This window comes from Taeniopygia guttata, chromosome 29 (genome assembly GCF_048771995.1).
Source record: "Taeniopygia guttata chromosome 29, bTaeGut7.mat, whole genome shotgun sequence".
Lineage (NCBI taxonomy): Eukaryota > Metazoa > Chordata > Aves > Passeriformes > Estrildidae > Taeniopygia > Taeniopygia guttata.
This window is the reverse complement of record NC_133054.1, coordinates 729,076-751,656: the sequence shown is the minus strand read 5'-3', so window position 1 is coordinate 751,656 and position 22,581 is coordinate 729,076. Positions and strand designations below refer to the sequence as shown.

Sequence of the window (22,581 nt, the reverse complement as noted above, 5' to 3'; positions counted from 1 at the left end):
GGGAGAAGAACCTTTTCCTAAAATTCCACCTTACCCTGCCCTGACACAGCTCCAGCCGCTCCCTCAGGTGCTGTCCCTGTCACAGAGAGCAGAGATTGGAGCTGTCCTTTGGGACAGAGCTGCCAGCCATGCTGAGACCTCCTCCTCTTCTCCAAGCTGAACAAGCCAATTGACCTCAGCTGTTCCTCATACAGCTTCCTCTCCTGGCCCCTCATCATCTTCATTCCCCTCTTTGGATACTCTCTGCAGGCCTTATATCCTTATGATACATTCAGAGAGGTTGCTGCTCTTTTCTCCCTGCATTTCATCACCCAACTGTACTGTATGCTGTGCATGACATCATCCTGGGGTCTCCAGCACTAACAATAGCAGTGGTATCTGTTTTCATGTGGAAATATTTCCTGCTGAAAAGTAAAGGAGCCAGGCTTTCACTGATTCACATGGCAGTTAGCTGCATCATAAATTCTTGAGATAAGGTTCCTTTCTGGAAATTATTTTTCCCATATCATTTGTCTGCCTTGGATGTGAAAATTGTGCTTTTTGTTCACTCCCTTCCTATATAAAACCTGTGGAATGCTTTCAACCCTTCTGGGAAATCCCAAGGGCCTTGCCTTGGAAGAATATACAATAGTCTCCACCTAGGCTTAAAGAGAAGACTTCTGCCATGGAGCCTTGCAACACCAGGATCCACCCCCGTTCCTTTCCCCATGTCCCAAATTCTTGCAGTTTTTCCTTTCCCTGTTTCCTCATTGGTCCTTGGTCGTGGTATCCCTGGTGGCTGGCCCCGTCTTCCCTGTAGGCCAATGCCCTTTGCCCTGCCCTTTGTGCTGCCCCCCGTGCCCTCAGACCATTGGCCACTGACCCCTGCTTAACCTTGTGCAGAGCACATGGCCAGGTCTTTGTCCCTGATCCCTTCAGCCTGGTGGATGCAATAAACCTTTGCTGGAATACATCATAAATAGACCCTTTCTGTCTTTCCTCTGCTGGGCTATGTGTGTGTGTGGACTTGAAATGGCTGTTCTTGTGGCCTTACTCAGAGTAGCTTCTGAAGGTGACACTTTGAAGGAGGCTGCAGCATGTCTAGCACCCTGCCATGTGGCAACAGAAACCTGCTGTGTGCTTGCCTGAAGCTGTAGAGATCTATTGTTGTGTGAACGTAACTGTGAAACCATGTTCTGTAAGGTCTGAATTCTGGAGTCAGTCCATGGCCGGTGCTGCACCCAGGGGCACCAGCCCATGCTGCACACGCTGCTCCCTTCCCAGAGGCCGCACGGGCTCTTCTCCAGGCTCCAGGCTCCTGCCAGGGCCGATGGAGCCGTGGCCTGGTGGGGCTGCGGGGCGGCACCGCGGCTCCCCGGGCAGCAGCCGGCCCTCTGCCCCCTCCAGAGCCAGCGCCAGTGTTTGGTGCCAGCACCTGCACGGGGAGCCCTGCAGGCGCTGTTGTCTGGCTGCTGCCAATAAGGGGCAGGGGGCAGAGGCAGGGCTGGCGGCCAGCCCGGGCCCTCGCGGCTGCCCAGGCCAGGTGCTGTGACCGAGGCCCCCCGACACAGAGCTCTGGGCCCGCAGAGCTGCTGCCACCATGGGGAGGGTGGCCAGGTCTCCTGGAGCAGGGCTGCGGAGGCACTGCTGCCGCGGTGGCTCTGGACCCCACAGAAACAGCAATGGAACGTGCACAAGAACAGCAGGTCTGCTTGCAGCACTTCCCTTGGCTGCTCCTTTAGGGTGCTTGCTCCACACTCGGAGACACAGAACACCTTCTTCTTTTCCTCTGAGCGGTATTCCTGTCCTCTGCACTTTCCCAATGCACCAGGTATTAGCTGCTGGATTCAACTAGACACACAAACTGCTGCATTAAACTTTCCACTTGGCTGGTTTTTTATTCCAGAATGCTTTAAAAATGCACAGAAAAGTCCAATGAGATGTGACTGTGTCTCTGTCCTGTGAATTTCACTAGATACTGGAGCTTTTGTGTTGCTGCTAATCCCTTCTATGGAAAAAATTAATTCTAGGGAAGAGCAACATCATCTGACAGACACCAAGTGTTGCCAGCAGTTGCTCCAGGTGCTCCTGCCAACAGCCCCTGCAGGAAGGAGCACAGCCCCCAGTGCACGTGGGTTTGGCTCCCTCTGGCACAGAAGCCCCCCAGGGGCACAGGTCTCTGGGGCAGGACACGGGCACCAGCCCTGTCAGGGCTCGGGGGGTGGCAGGTCTGCTTGGGTGGGGACTCTGCCACAGCTGCTGGTGTCAGCGCTCCCCGGGCCCCAGGGCTCAGAGCAGCATTCGTGCCCTGGCCCACAGTTCCTTGTGTGTGCCACACCCGCGGGTTTAGGGTGGCCACGGGCTGGGATGCGTCCCGAGGAGGCTGTGGCAGCTTCCATGGAAGGTTCTGTGCCCTTCCCAGCGCAGCTGAGTCGGCAGCCCTGGGAGCTCCTTCTGCTGCCCGGAGCCCGCAGAGCCGGGCAGCGTTTGCTGATGGTCTGAGCCGTTCCTAAAGATCCTGTCGGGCTGTCTCAGACACTTGGGGCCAGGGATTCCTTCCAACCTGGGCCACTTTGGCTGGGCAGGGGGTGGCCCCAGGGCAGGTGGCAGTGTGTGCAAGGCCCCTTTGTGACATGGTGCAGCGTGGTCACTATGGCATAGAACGGGACAGGATGGCCTTTGTGACACGTGCTGACATAGGAGCTGGCACTAACCAGAGCACGCCACTCTGCTCAGAGCAGGCGACCGGACAGGACGGGACAGAGCGGTGCCGTGAGGAGCCCCCACACAGCGCGCTCATTCGTGCCTGACCCGGAGCTTTTCCGAGGCATTATTCCTACAGGTGACCTCGTGGCAAGACCACAGGACTTGGCAGCCCGTGGCCTTCCCGAGGCTTCTCTTTTGTAGGTGCCCTCTAGGACTTGTTCACTTGGAGCTTTCCCAAGCCATCTCTCTTTCCGGTGCCCTCGATACCAGACTCTGGCATGGCGGGCAGACTTCTCGGCTTGTTCAGAGTGTTCAGGGGAAAAAAAAAGAAAAGCCCTGAAGCTGCTCCACCACAACAGCATGAAAACCCGGAGCAGTTCCAGCCACCGGAGGACGGTGAGTGGCAGAGCTGGGCCACAGGGCTGATGCCTGCAGCCAGCTTAGCCCCACCCCACCATCCCATCCCATCCCATCCCATCCCATCCCATCCCATCCCATCCCATCCCATCCCATCCCATCCCATCCCATCCCATCCCATCCTATCCCATCCCATCCCCTGGGGATGTGCCCATGGACAGGAGGGAAGAGGGCCGGGCAGACACCCCGCAGTGGCCGTGCTCCATCCCCTGGGGCATCCTGGGGCTGTCCCTGCCTGGGGAGCGCAGGGCTGGGCTGTGTTCTCTGGCCTCTCCTGCAGCCCCTCAGCTCGGGCTGCGGTCGCTCTTTGCCAGATGCAGCCCTGGACCACACAGAAGAGAAGAAACCCGCCCGTGGCCGCTTCCGCAAAACGCTGAAGGTGCCTGCAGCCATCCCCACCTGGGCTGGGCCTGCTGTCACTGCTCAGCCCAGCAGCACGCCTGGAGCACTCCATGGAACATCCCTGGCTTCCATTTCCTTTGTTCTCCTACAGACGTTCTGGAAGTTCCCGCGCATTCGCCGCAGGAAGACCGGCAGCGCAGCAGCTGAGGGCCCGGCCGAGCCTGACTCGGGGCTGACCGAGCTCCAGGCTGAGCCTGATGTCAGCCCAGATTCGCCTGAGTGCTCAGAGAACTCTGACACCTCAGTGACTGAAACCCAGACAAAGGCTCTTCTCATGCCTGAGGTTGTGGTCATCACAAACACCAACAATGGAGAGACTCAGGGCATCACAAATACCGACAACAGCCCAGATCCAGCGGAACCTTCAGGAGACTCTGAGGTTGCAAGGAATGACCAGAGGGCAAAGGCTGACATGGCAGTGACTGAGGATGTGGACATCACAAACGCCAAAACCAGAGACACTCAGGGCATCGCAAATACTGACACCATGCCCTCTCCCACTCTGAGTCAGGAACTCATATTCGACTATTTCAAGGACCCTTGTGTTTCTTCTCAGCAACAGCAGGTAAGCAGCCTGGGGCCAGGCCTGGAGGCCTCCCAGCATCGTGTGTCCCCTCAAGCCATGGTCTCTGGGCCCCCTCAGCGTTTGAGGCCAGCACAGTGTGGAAGAAGGGAAGCACTTCTTTGAAATAGCTGGGCAAGTTGTTCCCTTGGACAACGTTCCATCTCTCCCCCATGCTTCCTCCAGGTGCCAGCCAAGGTGAAGAACATCCACCAGAGTCTCATGTCCCAAGTCACTGTGAATGTCTGGCTGAAGACTGACATTTTGAGGCTGGCTAAAGAACAGCCTGCTGACGTGGTGCTGACCCTCCTGCGCTGTGCCCCAACGTGTGACAGGTACGGGGCCCACGAGCCTTGAGAGCTCAGGGCTCAGCAGCCTTTAGGGCCCACGGCCCTGCACAGCCTGTGCAATGGGCTCTGCCAGACAGGCAGAGAGGCCCAGGAGCCTCGGGCCCCTCTGTTTGCTGAGCCTGCTGCCAGTACTCCCCCATGCCCTTCAGGGCACAGGGGCTCTGTCACCTGGGCCCCCACGGGTGCACAGGGCATGGTGCCGTGACTGAGATGCCCCTGACACAGAGCTCTGATCCCACAGAGCCGCTGCAATGATCTGGAGAACCATAGGCTCGTCGAGTCGCACAGTGGAAAAGGTGCTGCCAGCGCTGCTCTGCGTGATGGAGAACTGGCCTCTGCACAGCATGTGCACCTCTGATGGGGACAACGAGGAAGTCTTTGCCCTGGCTGTGAGTTTCTAGAACTGGCCTTTGCTCACCCCCAGGTTGCCAGCAGCTCTCCATCCTCTCCATCCCTCAGTTGCTGGGCTGAAACCTGGGCTAGGGGCAGGCTCAGGGGGCACCCAGCCCGCTGCTCCCCCTGCGTCGGCTCTTGGGCCCTGCCCCATGGACACCTTGTCACTGAGCGCTGCCTTGGGCTGTTCTCTTGCAGGCAACTCTGGGTCTCTGGGTGATTCTCCAGGTGCCCAAGTGCCACAAGGCGATGAACCTTTATTCCTCCCGCCTGTTTGTGGCTCTGCTCTTCCATGTTGTCATCACCACACAGCAGATACCATCAGAGGAAGTTGCTACATTCTGGAGAGCATGCCAGGAGGAACACCGCCTTCACTGCAAGCCCAACAGGTCCCAGTCCCCCTGTCCTTCCCGTGCCCTTGTGGCCAGTGCCAGCGCTCCCAGTGTGACCTGGGCTTTGCTCTGCACACAGGTTTGCAGTGCAGGCCATGAAGGTTCTGCTCTGCCGACTGCAGCGGAACCATGTGATGCTGGCTCTGGAGCTCAAGGGTGGCTGGGACATGCTGCTGTGTGCTGACACCCAGCACGTTGCTGTGGGCCTGCTGGCCAGGTGAGACCCCCTTCTCCCCACGGTCCCCAATTTGTGCCCTGTGCCCAGGTGCCCCTCACAGTCCCTGCGGTCATGGGCCAGAGGGCCTTTCCACCGAGGGACAGCCAAGGAAACTGGAAAAGGCTTGGAGAGGAGGGTGCCCAGAAGGGTCCGCCTCACAAAGCGCCCACATCCTCTCCAGGGATGCTGGGGAAAGACCGGACCTCTGTGAGTCACTCCTGGGAGGGGTTTGGCCTTCCCACCTCAGGGCCTTTTTCCTCCCTTGCCAGGGGGTTGTGCCATGTCTTGGACTCCTTCTGTTCCCGCATTGCATTCCGCCTGCTCCGGCCACAGAGCAGGGAAGAGCCGTGCTGGGATCTGCCCTCCCTGGCATTCCTGGTGGAGGTGAGCCTGTTGGCCAGCGCTGCCTGCCTCAGCTGCCTCCCGGCTCTCTGCCCTCTCGCAGCCGCAGCTGCCTGGGACGGTGCCCACGCCCCGTGCTGCTGCCTGGGCCCGGCCCTGTGCGGTTCTGGGCTCCTGCCGGCCGGGTCCCCTGTCACTGCCCTGTGCCTTTCAGGTCCTCGGGGGCCTGGACTTGATTGAATGCGGTGACAGGGTTCTGGAGATGATGTCAAGGCACCTGCGGAGCGAGTGCAGGGAGCGGCGTCGCCTGGCGCTCCGAGGCCTTGTGGTGCTCAGCAAGGATCCCTCGATGGTGAGAAGGGGGCAGCAGCTGAAGCTGCGCTGGGCAAAGCAGCCCCTTGGGCTGGCAGGGCTTCAGGAGCTGAGGCAGCTGCTCCCAGCTCTCCTGCCTCACCTGCCCCAGTGCTTTGGGACAGGCCTTTGGCCTGTGGGCCCTGCAGCAGCAGGGTGGGCCTGCAGTGCCAGGGCGGTGTTGGCCGTGCGGCCGTCCACGGCTCCCCAGCCCAGCCTTGTGTTCCGCACAGGCCAGAAGAATGTACCCGCTGTCTCAAAGCCTTCTGGAGCTGCTGGGGGATGCAGATGGAGAGGTGGTCAGCATGAGCCTCCACGTGTTCACAAATGTCCTCCAGCACAAAGACATCCTGGTATCCCGCACCACTGCCCCAAAGCTCGCTGAGGCACTCCTCCTGCTCTTTGACCATGTAAGGCTCTATGTCCACAGCCATGGGCACAGACTGCCCGCATACACTTTTCCCTTATGGATTTTCTGACATTGTCTCTGGTGAGCCTGGAATAATTGGTCTTAAAAGTCTTATCCTCCTCTTTTCTAAAGGACAGCAGCTATGTGCACTTGCTCTCTATTCAACTCTTTGACAAGATGATGAACTTGGTAGAGGATGAGGGAAAAAAGCCCATGAAGAAGATTTTGTGTCAGAGCTTGCTCCCACTTTTCTTGCACTGCCATGAGGACAACCAGCACGTGGCAAATGTGAGGTTTTGTGTGATGCTGGTGGATCTCTGGGAGGGGGCTGGGCTGTCTCCTGCCCTGGCGCCTGGCAGGCTGCAGCCTCCTCCAGGCCCTACCACAGGGACGCGGGTCCTGCGCCCTGGGCTGTGGGGCCATCTCTGGGTCTCGGCTGCTCTCCAGGCTTCTCGGGAAACGCTGCTTGGTGTGGCCGAGTTTTTGAAGAAGAGGAATCTCAAGAAGCTGCTGAAGAAGGAGCAGCTGTCAAAGTTTGCCGAGTGCCTGGTAAGGAGGGCCGGGAAGCCGCAGCCCCAGCCTGGAGAAGCCCCCTGAGCGCGGTGCTCGGTGTGCGGGCTGGCAGCTGTGCCCCTGCCCGCTGCTGCAGCCCGAGGCCGCGCGGGCTCTGCTCCAGGCTCCTGCGGCCCGAGCCGGGTGCCCATGGAGCCGCGGCCCGGCGGGGCTGCGGGGCCAACCCTTCCCTCCTGCCGCTCTCTGCAGCTGGCAGAGGACAGGAGCAGAGTGGCCGAGCACCTGCGCCGGGCCCTGCCCTACCTGCAGAGCCCACAGGAGCCCCTGCGAGAGGCGGCCCTCAGGTTCATGGGTGAGCCACGAGCCGGGCCAGGAGGGCGTGTGGGCACAGGGCTGGCAGCGCCGCTGGCAGGGAGCTGTGCCGCTGGGCCTGACAGGCTCTGTGTTCCCAGGGATGGCGAGGCGCTACCTGAAGGGACAGCCAGCCGAGCTTCACCTTCTCACTCAGGGTGAGTGAGGGCAGCGGGCTGTCAGCGGGGGCTGGCCGGGAGAGCTGCAATGCCGGCCAGGGAGCTGCAATCCCTGTCCCGGCTGCGGTCAGCTTCGCTCCTTGTGTGGACGAGGGCTGGTGTGGGCAGGGCACAGAGAGATTTCAGGGACGCCACTGGGGGGATTCGTGACCAGCGCCTTGCGGCTGATCCTGTTGGGTCCTCATCTCTGTTAGGCATGGCAGGAGCTGGGAGAGATGGCCTTAGCAGAAGAATCGCTGGGTGGCCCTCTGGGCTCTGACTGTGGTAGTTTATCTGTCTTCCAGCCCTTGAAGCCATGAGCGAAGATGACAGCCCATCCTCCACTAACCTGGAACTTCAGGCAATTTTTGGACAGAGATGTGCAGAACTAAGGTCATCTGCTGGATTCAGAGAACCACGATCCCAAGAAGAGTACCAGGAGACAGTGAAGAGAGCACCAGGCTCACCTGTTGCTGGCCACAGCTGTGTCTGCTTCAAGTTCCCATAGCTGCTGCCTTCGCCCTCCCTGTTAACAGCTCCCTCCCCATTCCCTGTTGTCAGCTCCTTCCCTCCAGCCCTCAGACCCTGCCCATCCCCTTTTTTTTTTCCCCATCTCATCCCTTCCCTTTCCCTTCCATTAATAAAGAGTTTGGTTTCTCCCCCTTACCTGCATCTCTGTGGAGCTGAAGCGGCGCAAATCCCAGGCCCTGGGACACACAGGCCCCTGCTGCTGTTCCCTTCCACGCCGTGTTCTGTGCACACACACAGAGGAACGAGGGCAGATCAGGCTGGAGAGGTGCCTGTGCTGAAGGTGCAGTTCCACAACTCTGTGGAGTTGCAGATCTTGCTGTGCAGCCTGGAGGCCCTGGAATTTGGAAGAGCCAAGTTGAGTATGCTCTGAAGGCAGCTGTGAGGGATTCCATGGCAAGCTTCTACGGAGGGCAAAGGAGCTTGGAATGCTGGAAGTTTTCAGGAATAGCTTCCTGAAAGATCAGCCGTGCTCCATCCCTGCACAGGATCAGGGAGAGGGCAGAACCAGCCACCATCCGGGCTTAGCAGGGAGCTTTGGGTGTGCCTGAGGGCAAAGGAAGCAGCAGCGCGGTGCCCGAGACTGGGACACACGACCCTGCCAGTGCCCGGAGCGCTGTCAGGCAGTGCCGGGATCCCGGCTGTGGTTCTGATCCCCACAAGTGAGGAATGGCTGCCCCAGGCTCAGAGCCAGTCAGAAAGCCAAGCAAGTGAGAGCAGAGGGAGGGCACCCTTCCAGTCTCTCTTGGGCATGGCCGCAAAACAGCCCCTGCTGCTTCTTCCTCCGCCTGTGTTTGGGCTGTGCTGGTGGCAGAGGCAGCCAGGCTGTGCTCTGCCTTCCAGAGCCTGTTGGGAGCAGGCATGAAAAGCGCTGTGTGCACAGCAGAGAGGCCTGGAAGGTGCTGGCAAGAGCGTCCTGCGGGAGCAGGGCTCTGGGCTCTGGCTGGGAACAGCCTGGTCTTGGTGCCGTGGGCGCAGGCAGGAGTTGAGGCAGGTGAAGAGGCACTGAGCAGCTTGTGTTTGTAGAGGGCCTAGGGCTGCACGTCTGAGCCTCCACCTGGAAAAGCACTTGGGGGAATAGGAGCTAGAGCTGGAGTGCCTGTCCTGAAAGGACATGAAGTCCTTCAGCCTTGCCAGCGTTTCCTAAGGGTGTGTTGGTGTTGAGCAGAAAAGCCGCACATTTGGGGAAATGCCTTTGGAGGACAGGGGCTTGCTTCTCAAGGAAAGTGCTTCCCAGGGAGCTCCCAGTGAGGCAGGTGCAAGTGTCCCCCTTTGGCTCTCTGTGCTCCTTTCAGTCCTTGAGGCCTGCTGAACTTAGCAGAGGGACAGGGGAAGGGAGAAGGCTGTGAAGAGCAGGTTTGGCATCCACCTGGACCTGCAGGGACCAACCCAAGCACCTGCAGCAGCGTGTGTTACCCCCCCTTTGGACAGAGGGGTGAGCAGAACCATCTCTGTCCATCTGTGAGCCCCAGAGCTCTCTGTGGGAGCTGTGAATTAAAAGACCTTTACACACTCACTTTTCACATCTTCCCTGTCTGCTGTGTTTCAGCTCTTGGCAATATGCATTTGCCTCCTGCTTGCTGGGAGCTGCTGTGGCCCAGGGCCAGCACAGACTGGGCTGGGTGGGCCAGGCAGTGTGGTGGAGAGTCTTGGCTGATCTTGGTGTGTGCCTGGCCTCAGAAAAGGCTTTGAAGGTTTTGCTGCCGAGGTGTCCTGCTCCTTGGCTCTCCCTGTGCATCTTGGAGAGCACAAGGGAGGCATTTCTGGCAGCTGGGCATCAGCAGGCCTTCAAATGGGGGCGTGTTGTGGAGCGAGCGCAGCTGAGATACCCTGAGAGGAGCCCAGTGTTCCTTGCTCCTCTCTGCTGGCCCGTGAGTGTCTGTCTGCTCTCGGGATGGCCCTGGCTGTGTCACGGGTGCTGCGTGGGCACGAGACAGCCGCTCCTGTCCCGCTGGGTCCCAGCAGTGCCTGGCAGCCGTCCTGCATCCACGTCAGGATGCTGGCCAAGAGAGGCCCTGGAAGCTGAGGCAGCTGATTTTAAGCTTTTGCAGGCACCCACAGGTCAAGGCCAACAGTGTTCCCTCAGGATACAGCATTCCTGAGGGGCTTCCCCAGAGCTGCCTGATGCCACCCACTCCTTGTGGCACCAGTTGCTTTCCTGTGGAAGGTTCTACCTTTCCCAAGAGCACAGAGGGAGCTGGAGAAAGACCTGGCCAGGCTGCTCTTGATCCTTTACCAGCAGCCCTGGGTGAGCAGAGTAGTCCCAGCTGAGCACAGATGTGCCAATGGAAGAGCCATGCCAATGGAAGTCTCAGTGGGAAGGATGATCCAGGATCCATAGGCCTGGCAGCCTGAGCTTGCTGCCGGGGAAGGCCTTGGAGCAGGTAAGTGTCCATATTCCCACCATGAGTGCTCTCATTAGCAGGACCTGCGGGCTCTGGATCAGACCCTGGTGGGGAGGGTCGAGTTAGGAAGAAGATAAGGGCCAGTTTCTTTCCAGCCTGTGGAAGACGGGAAAAGCCTGTGTTGTTAGGAATGACATCGACAGCTAGGGATATGGCACATTTTGACAGAGAATTTGAAATCAGCTAATATAAACCTAGCATCTTTTCTGGGGCTCCCCAACAGTCCCACTCAGCATAGTATCCCCATGCACCTAAAGTCCTGTCCCCTTGGCTGATACCTTGTTAAATTCAGCCTCCTGCGATAATATTTTGTCTTGTAATTATGATCCTAGAGCATGCAAAAGAAATATCAAGATGAATATATTCGATTACCTTACCTTCATCCTTTAGAGCATTGAGTTAACCCCAGCCACTGAATAATTGCACCTGCAGAATACGTTTTATTGGGAGAAACAAGAGCAGGAGGACTCTGCAGCCAGTAGAGATCAAGACTGGTTGCCTCTGCAAAGCCATTTCAAGCCTCTTGGCTTGAGACTATGTCATTAGCTTCTGTCAGTGATTAATTTGAGAAGTATATATTCAGTAATTGTCTATTTAGTGTACAAAGCTTAGTGCATAATCTATTTACTTACCACTGCCAGCACATCGCACAGTAGCATTGCAGCTAATATTGAACAAAACCCTGAGCAATGCAGTATCACCTTTTGATTTCTTCACGTACCATTTATTTTTCTTACCAGGGATAAGTCCTGCAGACCTTGGTCTCTCAGCAAACCCATGCTGGTAATTTTCCCTGCTTTGCCAGGCCTTGGTCCTCAGCTCACTGGTGATGCTCAGTTAAGACATGGTTTAAGCACCATCCAGTCAGGACCACTGAGGAGCAGGACAGTGATGGCAGCTGAGGTAGAAAGGAACAGGGCTGGAGGCCACAAGTCTGCGACAGAAAGGTGAATGTTGAGGGCCAAAATTGTTCAGTGAGATGCAGATCCAGAGAGAACTGGAGTGGATAGACTGAAACTTTCTGGGTTGCTGTTAGGCTGTCAGAATGTAAATGTAGCTCATGTTTGTACCAGCCAGTTGTATTTGCAGCTCAGGTGCATGAGCTCTGCAACAGAAAGTGGATGCATTGTCCATATTTAGTAGGATCTTGCATTTTTTTTGTTGGGGGGTGGGGTAAGGAGGGCAGATAAAAATGCTTGAGGAGCCTGGGGTGTGTGAATTCAGAAGCTGCTTACATTGAACTGAAAATGCCTCGTTTGGTACAGGCACAGTTGATATGCCTGGGCCAGAGGGCGTATCAGCTTCTGGGGAAGAGGAATGAGAAATGCCTTGGGGACCTCTCATCCCTCCTTAGTGCCAGACTGAAGGGACAGGGAGACCATCCTTCTTTATTTCCTTCCATCCCAACTGTGTCTGCTGCCTACACACCCTGAGCCATCTTCAAGGGTCTTGGGGCACCATCCAGCTCAGCTTTTCCCAGTTTCTGCGGCAGCAAACCTACTGCCTTGTCATCTATCAAGGGTACCTGCTCTGGGCAGCTATCTGCTTTACCTGGGCTTAAAGCCATCTCGATGGGTTTTTTTCCATCTCGATGGAAATTCTTTGATGTTGAGAAGGAAAACCATCTCTTTCCAGTGTCTGTGCCAAAGTCAAAACAAGGAGAACGCAAGGCGTCCGCAGCAGTCGATGTGCTGAGGTGCTCTTCTGGGATTTTCATGTGGGTGTAAACCTGGTGTGAAGGTGGCTCGGTGTGGACGCAGGGTGCAGCCAGGGCTGGGTAATCGGCTCCCCCTCTGATTCCAAGTGCCCCCGTGTCCGTGATGAGTGGCCCAGGGCAGGAGCCCACCCTGCCTACCCCAATTCCAGCCGGGGAGTGACTGCGGGGTGCGGCTGGCCGGGTCCCCGCTGCGCTCTGCCGCCGTGGGACACGGGCGCGCCCCGGCGATGTCGGAGCTGTGGCAGGGTGGAATCGGTGCCGTGGGCTGCGGCAGGAGCTGCCTGCGCAGCCCCCAAAAGCGGGTTCTGGCAGCAGCGGAGCCGTGAGAGGCGGTGTTGGACCGCGCTGCGGCGGCCGCACGGGCAGCGCCGGGCCCGGCGGGCTCCGGAGCGTCTCCGCTGCATTCTGGGCAGTTCCAGCCTTGCTTTTTCGCAGCAGGCATTCGTTGCAACAAAATCTCCTTTCCCCCTTTCTCCTTTTTTCTTTTTCTTTTTAATTTTCTGCCCTTTTTCTTTTTTCTTTTCTATTCTTCTTTCCCATTTATCCTTTTCTTTTGAAGTGTTTCCCAGACCTTCCCAGCAGTGTTTGTGACCTCTTTCCCAGACTTTCCAGCAGTTTATGAAGCATCCCACCGCTGGAAGGGTGACTCTTTGCCAATGTAGCATCCCTGCAATCACAGGTGGGCAGCTGATGCAGCCAAGAGCTCCGTGATGCCTCACCACACCCGTCGTGTTCCTGAGAGGACTCCCAGCCAAAGCTCAGCATCACGGCCACCTCTGCCACGTGCTCCCTGAGGTGACTCCTCTGGATATCGAGCCCTGGAGGAGAGGTTACACCTCAGGTTTTGCCTGGCTTGAAGAGAATAAAAAGCCCCATTGGTGACAGAAACATCAACAGGTAAAAATGTGCCAGTTTTTTTTGCTTTGCTCAGTTTCCCTTTCCCTACACTGCTTTGTTTTATCGCATTTTTCATGGTTGCAAATTATCTTCTTTTCTTTCCCAAATTTCAAAACTTTCTCTAGATGCAAACTAGGGAGTGAGTGTGGAAGTGAGCTGCCTTCACCTTTATCTGCTGCTTTTGGACAGATGAATCCACACTACAGCAGAGCACTTGCAGATTACTCTCCTTCTTCTGTGAAAGTTTGCCTATCAGTGTAAGCGGCATCTGGAGATGGGAAAACTGAACTTCAGGTACTCCACCTTTCTTTCACCAGGTCAACAAGGAGATTGATTTTTCTTCTGCTATGCTAGCAAAGCCACAGGCTTGTTTTTGATTCCTACTCTTTATGACAAGGACGGGAGTTGGGAGTAGGGGGGAAGGAAGAAAACTTTGAGGGACCAGCTCTGCCCCTTGCAGTCACTAAAGGGATGCCTACCAAGGGCTGTGAAGGGAGAGGTCTTGCCAAGGCAGACAGTGCAATCATCTCTTTGTCTCACATAGAATCAGTGGGTCATTAATGTTTGAGCCAGCCTCTTATTTCACTGCAGTTGTCTGCATTGTCAAGGCTTTCCTCAATCCATCAAAAACCTGAAGGCCTTAACAGCCCCCAGCAATGGCTGGAACAGGAGTTATTCCTGATCTAAAGCAAACCGTGCTGATGGCCTCTCTTTCTGTGATATTTGCGACACTGAGCAAAGGGATTGACCAACAAGAGATGATTACTTTTCCTTTTGTACTCCCTTAGGTTAAAGTTTTGAGAAGACAAGGATTATCTCCAGTTTAGAATCCTGCTTTTGAGCTGATGGATTCATTGCAGGCTCTGCTCCCTTTGCACTCTCAGCTTCCTCCAAAAGAGGAGTAGATGTGTGAGAGCCAGAAAACCAACCATTGGCAGCCCTGTATTGTGTGAGATATTTTATTTACAAAGGTGGGGACATTTGTACCATCACCTTCTCTTGATGGCTCCCCAAGCCTTGCTCTGCCAATAGAGCTACATGCAGAGAGGTCATTAGGAAGACTAAGGTGAATGCCTTGTGAAGGCCAGGAGACTGTTCTGGAGAAAGTCCCTTCCAGCACTGAATTTTACAGTGGTCCAACGGGCTGGCAGGTGCAGTTTGTTTTACCTGGTTGCTTGGTTGCTTTGATCTTTAAAAAGTCTTGTAAATGCCTAAGAAGAAGAAAGTTGTTCACCTGTTCTGCGTAGTGGGGGGAAAAAATCCACCCCAAATGCACAATGGAGGGAATATTTGTCTCTCTGTGTCAGTGATGCTAAACTGGAGTTTCAGTGGGAGAGGGCTCAGCCCTGGACAGGTTTTCCAGGCTAATTGAAAGGAACATGGTGATATCTGAAATGCTACTTGCTCCATGTGCTTGTGGCTTTGTTTAGCATGGAGATCAACAGAAATGCATAGGTAGCATCTCTCTTTACACCTGAGCCTGTGAAGAGAGGGTGAGCTACTTTAATGGCTCTCTATATTTATTGAAATCTCTCTTTGTTGGGTATCCTGGGGTTTACACTGACTAGTACCTTTCCATAAGACATCTCTCAATCAACAGACAGCCAAGTTTACAGGGCAACATTTTTCCCCTGCTTGTCAGCATGTCAAGCAGCACCAAAACACACAATCTCCTCCTGAATCCCATAGCAAATAATTCATTTTTTAAAAACATCATCTACTGTCTGTAATGGTGTTGGAGATGGGTTAAGACAGCCACCCTTCTGCTTCCTACCTATGGAGAGAGGAGAGCTTACAGCAGCTACCTGAGAGGCTATTTAGGAGGGAGACCCTTCTCAGCACTGTTCTGCAGTTTGGGTTTTTTCCTTGCAGTTAACTGTAGATACATTTGAAAAGGAAAACAAACAGAAAAAACCCAAACCAGTGGGCTATTAACAAGAGGGTTTAATGTTGACAATGGCACTTTGCAGTGGGAGTGTGATCTGCTTAATGTTCCAGAGCAGAGCAGCCCATCAATTCACATCCCTTTCCTTGGCAGAGGTGCCAACGCTTCCCCCAGAAGTTAAAGCCATGTGTCTCATTTCTGAGAGAGGCTTATTCACAAAAAGGGAGGAAAAATTCATTGTCTGATCCACAGAAGGAAAAAACACACAAAGGGATAAATTATGAGAATTAAGATGGGCAGGCAGATTTCTGCAACTCGTGTATGTAAAAATCTGATCCTCGTAGACTTGGGCTGTGTCATTTTAGATGCATTTCTCTAACCCATGTAAATGGGTCAGAAAAGAACTTAATCCAACAGGGTCTGGCTCCCCAGTGGCACCTGGGACATGCAGGATGCCCAAGATGTCTCCCCAAATATCAGGTGGGGGGCTCAAGCCCATCTGAATGGCAGCTGGAGGCCAGGGCAGTGCATCAAATCCCAAACCGCTTCTAGTGAAGCAGGGAATCGCTCTGTCGGGGCAGGAATTCCAGGACCCAGGGCTGTTGTGCATCTCCCTGGTATTTTCTATGGAATTTAGAAAAGGCAAACTGCTCTCTGCATTTTGCTAGTTGAAATACAGTTTATTGGTCTCCTATCCCAGTGCATGAAAGGACATTTCCTACGGAGGTGGACACCATGACCAAGTTGAGCCTGGATCAAGATGGAAACAATTTCTGCTGGCTCCTATCATTTTTCAAGTTGCAGATTTTCCAAAGCTCTGCATCCTTCTACTTCACCAAAGGCTGTTCTGCAATATTTTCAGGATACCCCAAGACCAGTTTTAGCTGAGTGCTGGGACTGACAGGCTTTTTTCTGTTCCTTTTGTGATCAGTCCACAAGCAGAAGTTCTGAGCAGGTTACTCCTCCCGAGTGTGCAAAGGAGCAGCTCCGCTCTCATCCAACAAATCCCAGCTCCTCCTTGTGGCTGCACTCAGAAACTCTCAGCAGCTAAACTCACTCAGAGATACTGATTATTGTGCCTTTTGGGCAGTCTGCCCTATGAAGTTACAACAAAACGCATTTCGGTGGCCGAAATCAGAACTGGTCTGACAGCCCTGACAGCGAGGGGCAGCTCTGCACGGGCACTGCTGAACGCTGACCTCCGTGGTCAAACAAGCAGCACAGCTAAAAGGATTTCTCTTCTTGCCTCTGAGGTTTCCAGACTCATCAGGTGGTTTTAAATAACAGCCAGCACTGTAAGTGACAAGGTGCCAAGGGCTGATTTTGGGTGGCGCTGGGTACCTTGGCACGGCACTCCTCAGAGCGTGGATCTCTCTGTTCCATGACAATTTGTTCAAATCAAGCCCTGGATTTGTCGTGGACCAAAGTTTATTTTCTATAAAAACACACGAGGTTTTCCAAACAGCAGCTGAACTCCTGCTAGAAAAAAACAAATCAGTAGGAAATTGGTTCCTAATGCCAAATCCCACTGAAATGAAATTTGATCCCCATCATCTCCTACAAAGACTTTGGTCTTAGGCTGGCAAATGTAACTCTCCTAAGTCAACAGGCAATTTAAAGTGTGTGGAGAACAAGCTGCAGAGACTCTACAAATATCCCAACCCTTTTGCTATCAGCAGTCAACATAAACATTGTTACCTGAGTAGGTTCACAGAGAGAGTAAGAAAGGCTGGTTTTGGAATGTTTTCTTTATTAAACTCAGCTTTTGCTGCTGTTCTGAGTTGACAAGAATGTTTCCCAGGAAGACTGACAAACAAAAACAGCTCCTAAATATATATTTTTTTCAAACACTGTTGGTACAAACAAATAAAAGCTCTGGTTGCTACTTTGGGAGGCCCTGTGTAACCAGCATTTTCAACTGGCCAATTAGCAGCATGTGTGTTCATCAGTGAAGAACTTCCACTTGTTTTTAAATGATCAAATCCAGTGTTTAAAAATTATTGCTCGTTACCAGACAAAACCCCAAGATTAAAAGGATGTTCATTATACCATCCCTGCTGGTAATGTGTGAGAACCCCGGGATTGATTCGGGGCTCTCGTGTGGTGGTAAAGTCTCTCCTCCAACCTTTGCTTCCAAAGAAAAACTCCGCAGCCTCTTGTTGTTCGGTCTCAAGGCAGTTTATTGCTGGTTATCTAAAAGATTGTCTTTGCCCGCTGCGGCTGCTTTGGTCAGCGGCCCAGGCAGAGGCACACACTCTCCTGACACCCTCACTGTCCGGTGTCTCCCCCCCCACCCAGGGCTGCTGCTATCTTTTATATGATATATTACGTGTTATATGTTTATAGATTTTCCCCAATACCTACTATCTATGTTACAATGTGCTCTTCTACTCTAAACCAATCTGTGAGTGCCAACATCACCAAGAACATGGAGGTAAGGAAGAAGAAGGAGGAAGAACAGGATCAGGCCCACTTTCCTCCATCTTAGAACTCCTGACCCCCCTGTACAAAGTAAAACCCCCCTGTACAGGTGTTAAAACCCCCCTGTACAATACTAAAAAAATTTCCCCTCTAATTTGTAATTACTTTTACTATACCATCTAACTCTCTGTGACCGCTTGTTCCACCTTCAAAGTTGGTAAAGCATTCCATGGCTCAAACTCAAAATCACAGCTGTTTCCAGCTGCTTGCCAGGGTCTAAAATGCTTCTGACCAAGGCCTGGAACCTCTGAAAATGTCTGAGGGACATTTTGAGTTCCGACATCTCCCCCTACCTTAATCATCCCCGAACTTCATCTGTCTCATTCCAGACCCCAGACCACCTCCCTAATCCCTATCCCAACCCATCCCACCCCTCCTGGACATCAAGACCCCTTCCCAAGCTGTACTTTTCCCATTTCATACCTCCCAATCCCCATTCCACCCTTCCTGCCCCACCCAATGCTCATCTCACCCTCCTGATTTGCATCCCACTTTGCCCAATCCCCTTCCAACCCAATTTCACCCTGAGAGGCAGTGGAATCAAGTAATTTTGGGGTGGGATTCAGTAGTTTTTAGTGGCACTGAGTGGTTTTGAGCAGACAGATCAGTCCCTCTCATCTTTTGGAGTGCCAAGAAATAAAGACACCTAAACCAAATAGCCCCCAAACACCCCCATATCCTCACAGGTATCTCCTGGAATCCAAGATTCCCCAAAACACAAGTAAGATGTGAGGCTTTAGATACCTTTGATGATTTGTTGATTTTTACCCCAATTTTCTGTGTTTGGAAGGGAGGACGATAAAAGATAATAGGAGGCAAAATAAAATAACAGCAGCCACTTCCCTCTGTGTATCACAGGGCATGTGGGTCACCAGGGCTCTGACCAGGGCGGGTCCTCTGATGGGGATGGAGCTGCAGCAGCACACGAAGCTCTTCCTGCAGGCGGGGTTCTCGCAGGGCTTCCCTTACCGGTGCCTCCGCTGGTGCCGGGTAAAGAATGAGCGGTCTGAGAAGCTCTTCCCACACCGGGGACACTCGTAGGGCCTCTCCCCGGTGTGGATGCGCCGGTGGGTGATGAGGGTGGAGTTGTGCTTGAAGCCCATCCCGCAGTCGGGGCAGCGGAAGGGCCTCTCCTGTCTGTGAATCCGCTGATGTACAAGGAGATGGGAGCTGGTCTGAAACCTCTTCCCACACTCAGGACACTCATAGGGCCTCTCCCCAGTGTGGAACCTCTGGTGGACAATCAGGTCAGACCTGTGGCTGAAGCTTTTCCCACATTCCCCACACTCGTAAGGCCATTCCCCAATGTGGATCCTCTGGTGGCAGATCAGGTCAAAACTCTTCCTGAAGCCCTTCCCACACTCCAGGCACTCACAGGGCCTCTCCCTGTCATGAAGCTGCTCAGGGACCACCAGCTCTGATCCCTGGCTGAAACTCTGTCCACCTCCCTGGCACAGGGTGGGACTTTCCTCCTCAGACACCCTGGGCTGGGTTTGCAGCCCCTCCTCCTGTGGGATCTCTGGGGCTTTTCCTCCCCATTCGATTCCTCTGCCATGGAGCCACTCAAAACATCCTCTTCCACGATGTTCTGCTGTGGGCATTTGTCCTCCCTGCTCACCACCCTCAGCTCCTGCTCTGGGGGAGGAAGGACAAGGAGAGGATGGGATTTGCCTCCGTGCCACAGGGAAGGACAAGGAGATCCCCCCAGTGCGTCCCCGGCAGGAGGGCACCGGCAGCGGGGCTGTCCTGCAGCCGGGGCCGTGCTGGGCTGGGAGATGGAGCAGGAGAGAGGGGGAAAGGGGCACTGACTTCCTCCTCACCTGCCTGGGTGTCCGGGGGCATCTTCCTCTTCCTCACAGCCTCCTCCTCCATCCAGCCAAAGTTTGGGAATGGGAAATCCTGGTTTGAGGAAAAACAAGGTGTGAACGCCTTGGGTTGGGGGTTCCTCCTGCCCAAATCCATCTCAAGAAGTCTCCAGGTGTCCATAAAAACCTCCAAAAATCATGAGTGAATAAAAACAAACCACCAGGAGTGTCCCATTTCCATTCTCATCCCTCTGGGGTTCTGGTGTCCCCCGTCTCAGGGCTGCTGGGGATCCTCATGGCTCCTGGGGATCCCCCTTCTCCAGGGTCCTGCTTAGGAATGCTGGGGGGGTTTTGCAGTACAAGGGTCCCCCTCTCCAGCCTACCTCCAGTCCAGGCACTTGGGGCTCCCCCCTCCCCCCACCACCCTGTCCTGGTTTAGGGCAAATCTGGGAGAAAACCCCCAAAGGGGTTTTCTAGAAAGCAGATTCAAGTGACCTCTCCCCCACCAGTTCAGGAAAAGATTTCCTTGGAGAAAAGTAGAAAAAAACTGTTTATTTTACAGGCAAAGCATTCACCAGCACAAAAAATGAACAATATCAAACAACAAAACCTGTTGTTGCTCCAAAAGAGATGACAAACTCAGAAAGTCCCTCCGTGGGCTGTAGCTCGGCTCACTCAGTCTCTGATCAGTCCCTCCATGGCCCAGGCCCAGCCCGGTGGGCCACAGGTGTGAGCTGCCGGTGCTCTTCTGGTGTTCAGTCCAGAGCAGGTTTAAACAGCTCCAAAGAAAAAGAAAAACCACAGGCCAGGGAACTTCTCTGCCTCAGCGAGCTAAAAACTAACTAAAAGCAAAGGAGAGCTCTGTCCTGCTGTCTGTTGGCAGACAACTGATACCTCAGGTTTAAGTTTCTCTGTTCTGTTTCGGTGTGCAGCTTCTAGCTTTAGATTAAGTGTTCCTGGGATCTTTTCACAGGGTGGTGAAGATAAAACAATCCTGTTCTAGCTGGAGAGTCAAGGACAATCTCTTCAAACTTCAGGCCCAAAGCACAAACGACAGGAAAAGAGGAGGGTGGGCAAGCAAGGAGGATGAAACTTCATAATTTGAAGCTATTAATTGGGCCATTAAATCCTGTATGCAAATGCACTAACACTTATAAAAATGTGAGCTCTCATGGCCAAGCCCTCTTTTGCTTCCATCTCGGAGCCATCCGGGCAGAGCCCCGACCATGGCTCCGGTACTGCTGGGGTGTGGCCTTTGAAGGCACTTCAATAAATATCCACTTTATTCCTCTTGGCTCCGTCTGGCCTCTGTCCCAGCTCCTTAAGGCATCTCAGCAGCCCAGGAGCCGGAATGTGGAGGGGTGAGTGCAGCTCCTGAAAACAAACTGCGCGCTTCTTCCTCCCCCTCTTCGCTCTCAGAACCAGCCCTGAAGGTGCAGAACTCATTTCGGGGCCAAACGGACCAATGGGGGTTCGAGCATCGTGAGGTCACCCCAGGACAGGCCCTGCCAGGCTCAGGGGTCCCGTCCCCGCCTCATCTTCGGCTGCCGGGGGTCCCCCAGCTCCGGTATCGCCCCTTCCCCTCTGCCGCCCCGGGGGTCCCACGTTCCGCAGCCCCGGCTCTCACGGGGATCCCCAAAACCAATGTCCCGCCCTGTCAGCACCGGGCCAGCCCCGCGTGGTCCCCCCGGGACCCTCCGAGGGGCGATCACAGCTCCTCTCCCCCCGAAAAAGCTCCTCTTGGGGACCCGGAGGGATCCGGGGCTCGGCATCTGCCGGCTCCGAGCGCTCTCCAGAAAAATCCTCCCGGAGACCCCTCGATAGCGCCGGGGCGAGCTCGGCCTCCCCCTGCCCTGCGGCTCGGGGCTGGGGCGATGCTGGCGGGGCAGGGGGTGCTGCAGCCCCGGCGTGCGGGCGGTGCGAGCGGCGGGATTCTCCCGCTCCTGCTCCCGCCGCTCCTCCTGTCCCTCCTCCTCCTCCCGCAGCCCCTCCGCTGCAGCCCGGAGCTCCCTTTCCCAGCCTCTGCCCGCGGCCCCGCAGCCCCGGCTGTGGGTGGGGGACCCCCGGCCGGCCCCGGGGCGGGCAGGGGGCTCGGGGACCCCCCCGGGGCGGGTCCGTCCCCCCGGCCCGAGCCCCGAACTCCGCTCCGGGGCCGCGGGGCGCGGCGGGGCCGCCCGGCAACTGGTGACTCATCGGCGAGAAGAGCTCTGGTTGGCTGGAAATTGTTCAGCGCCTTCTCTGATTGGCTGGAACTGTGAGCGGCGCTGCGCCCGGCGGGTGTCCCGGGGAGCTGCGGAGGCCGGGCCGGAGCCTTCTCCTATTTCTTTCTGTCCCTCTGAGACCTTTTCCGATTTCTTTCTCTCTCTCTGAGATCCCTTTACTATTCCTTTCTGTCTCTCTGAGACCTTTTCCCGATTTCTTTCTCTCTCTCTGAGATCCCTTTACTATTCCTTTCTGTCTCTCTGAGACCTTTTCCCGATTTCTTTCTGTCTCTCTGAGACCTTTTTCCGTTTTCTTTCTCTCTTTCTGAGATCCCTTTACTATTCCTTTCTGTCTCTCTGAGACCTTTTCCCGATTTCTTTCTCTCTCTCTGAGACCTTTTCCCGATTTCTTTCTGTCTCTCTGAGACCTTTTCTGATTTCTTTCTCTCTCTCTGAGATCCCTTTACTATTTCTTCCTCTCCCTTTCTCCTTCCCATTTCTTGTTCAGTTCAATCCATGTTCAGTCAAATCCGCAGGTTGCGCTCCCAGGGTCTCATTTGCGCCTTCGCTGGGGCTGAGGCGTCTCTCCCTCCCGGGATCGGAACCCGCGGGCAGGCTCCGTTCCCACCGCAATCGTCCCGGGATTCTGTCAGGGACTCGCTTCCCTTCCCTCCCTCCCTCTGCCTGCAGCCGGGAATGTGCTGGGAAATGCCCAGCAAAGCCACCTTTGCTGCGTGCTGCAGGAGCCCACGGAGCTGCTGCACCTTGTCCCCTGCCCTGCACAGCTCCTTGGGAGGCACGGCAGGAGCAGCACCCTGGGAGCCTCGGGAATGCCCCTCTGGGATCCACGGCACACACTCCCAGGGGCTGGAATTCCAGTTCCCAGCCAGGAAAAGATGTTCCTGCCCTTGAAGGCAAAGCTCTTAACAAGGGGCCAAAAGCCAAGTGCAGCAAGATCTTACAGGGACATTTCACTGCCAGCCTTCATAACTTCACCCGTGGTTGTTGTAGCTCATGGATTGGGAATGAAATCAGGGCAGGGCCTTTGGTGGGAGCTGCCCTGGATCAAGGGAAACACTGAGAGAGAAACAGAGCAGGCAAAGAGAGGCAGGAGAGAGAG

At 54.9% G+C, this 22,581-nt stretch overlaps 1 protein-coding gene across 1 annotated transcript; it reads left to right on the top strand.

The window, feature by feature from the left end:
- Nucleotides 1-2,738: 2,738 nt before the first annotated feature.
- LOC115492411 (uncharacterized) lies at nucleotides 2,739-12,518 on the top strand. Its single transcript, XM_072919555.1, has 11 exons — nucleotides 2,739-3,081; nucleotides 3,417-3,481; nucleotides 3,596-4,069; nucleotides 4,253-4,401; nucleotides 4,658-4,805; nucleotides 5,038-5,198; nucleotides 5,281-5,418; nucleotides 6,013-6,112; nucleotides 6,345-6,521; nucleotides 6,653-6,709; nucleotides 12,342-12,518. Exons 1-11 carry the CDS (start codon nucleotides 2,964-2,966, stop codon nucleotides 12,516-12,518), a joined length of 1,764 nt encoding a protein of 587 aa, XP_072775656.1. The 5' UTR covers nucleotides 2,739-2,963.
- Nucleotides 12,519-22,581: the final 10,063 nt, after the last annotated feature.

Bases quoted from the DNA above. Each gene is read 5' to 3' on its own strand.
- LOC115492411 (XM_072919555.1), top strand. From the start codon at position 2,964: ATGGCGGGCAGACTTCTCGGCTTGTTCAGAGTGTTCAGGGGAAAAAAA. The intron at 4,070-4,252 runs GTAAGCAGCCTG...TGCTTCCTCCAG, and splicing joins TTTCTTCTCAGCAACAGCAG to GTGCCAGCCAAGGTGAAGAA. The intron at 6,522-6,652 runs GTAAGGCTCTAT...TCTTTTCTAAAG, and splicing joins TCCTCCTGCTCTTTGACCAT to GACAGCAGCTATGTGCACTT.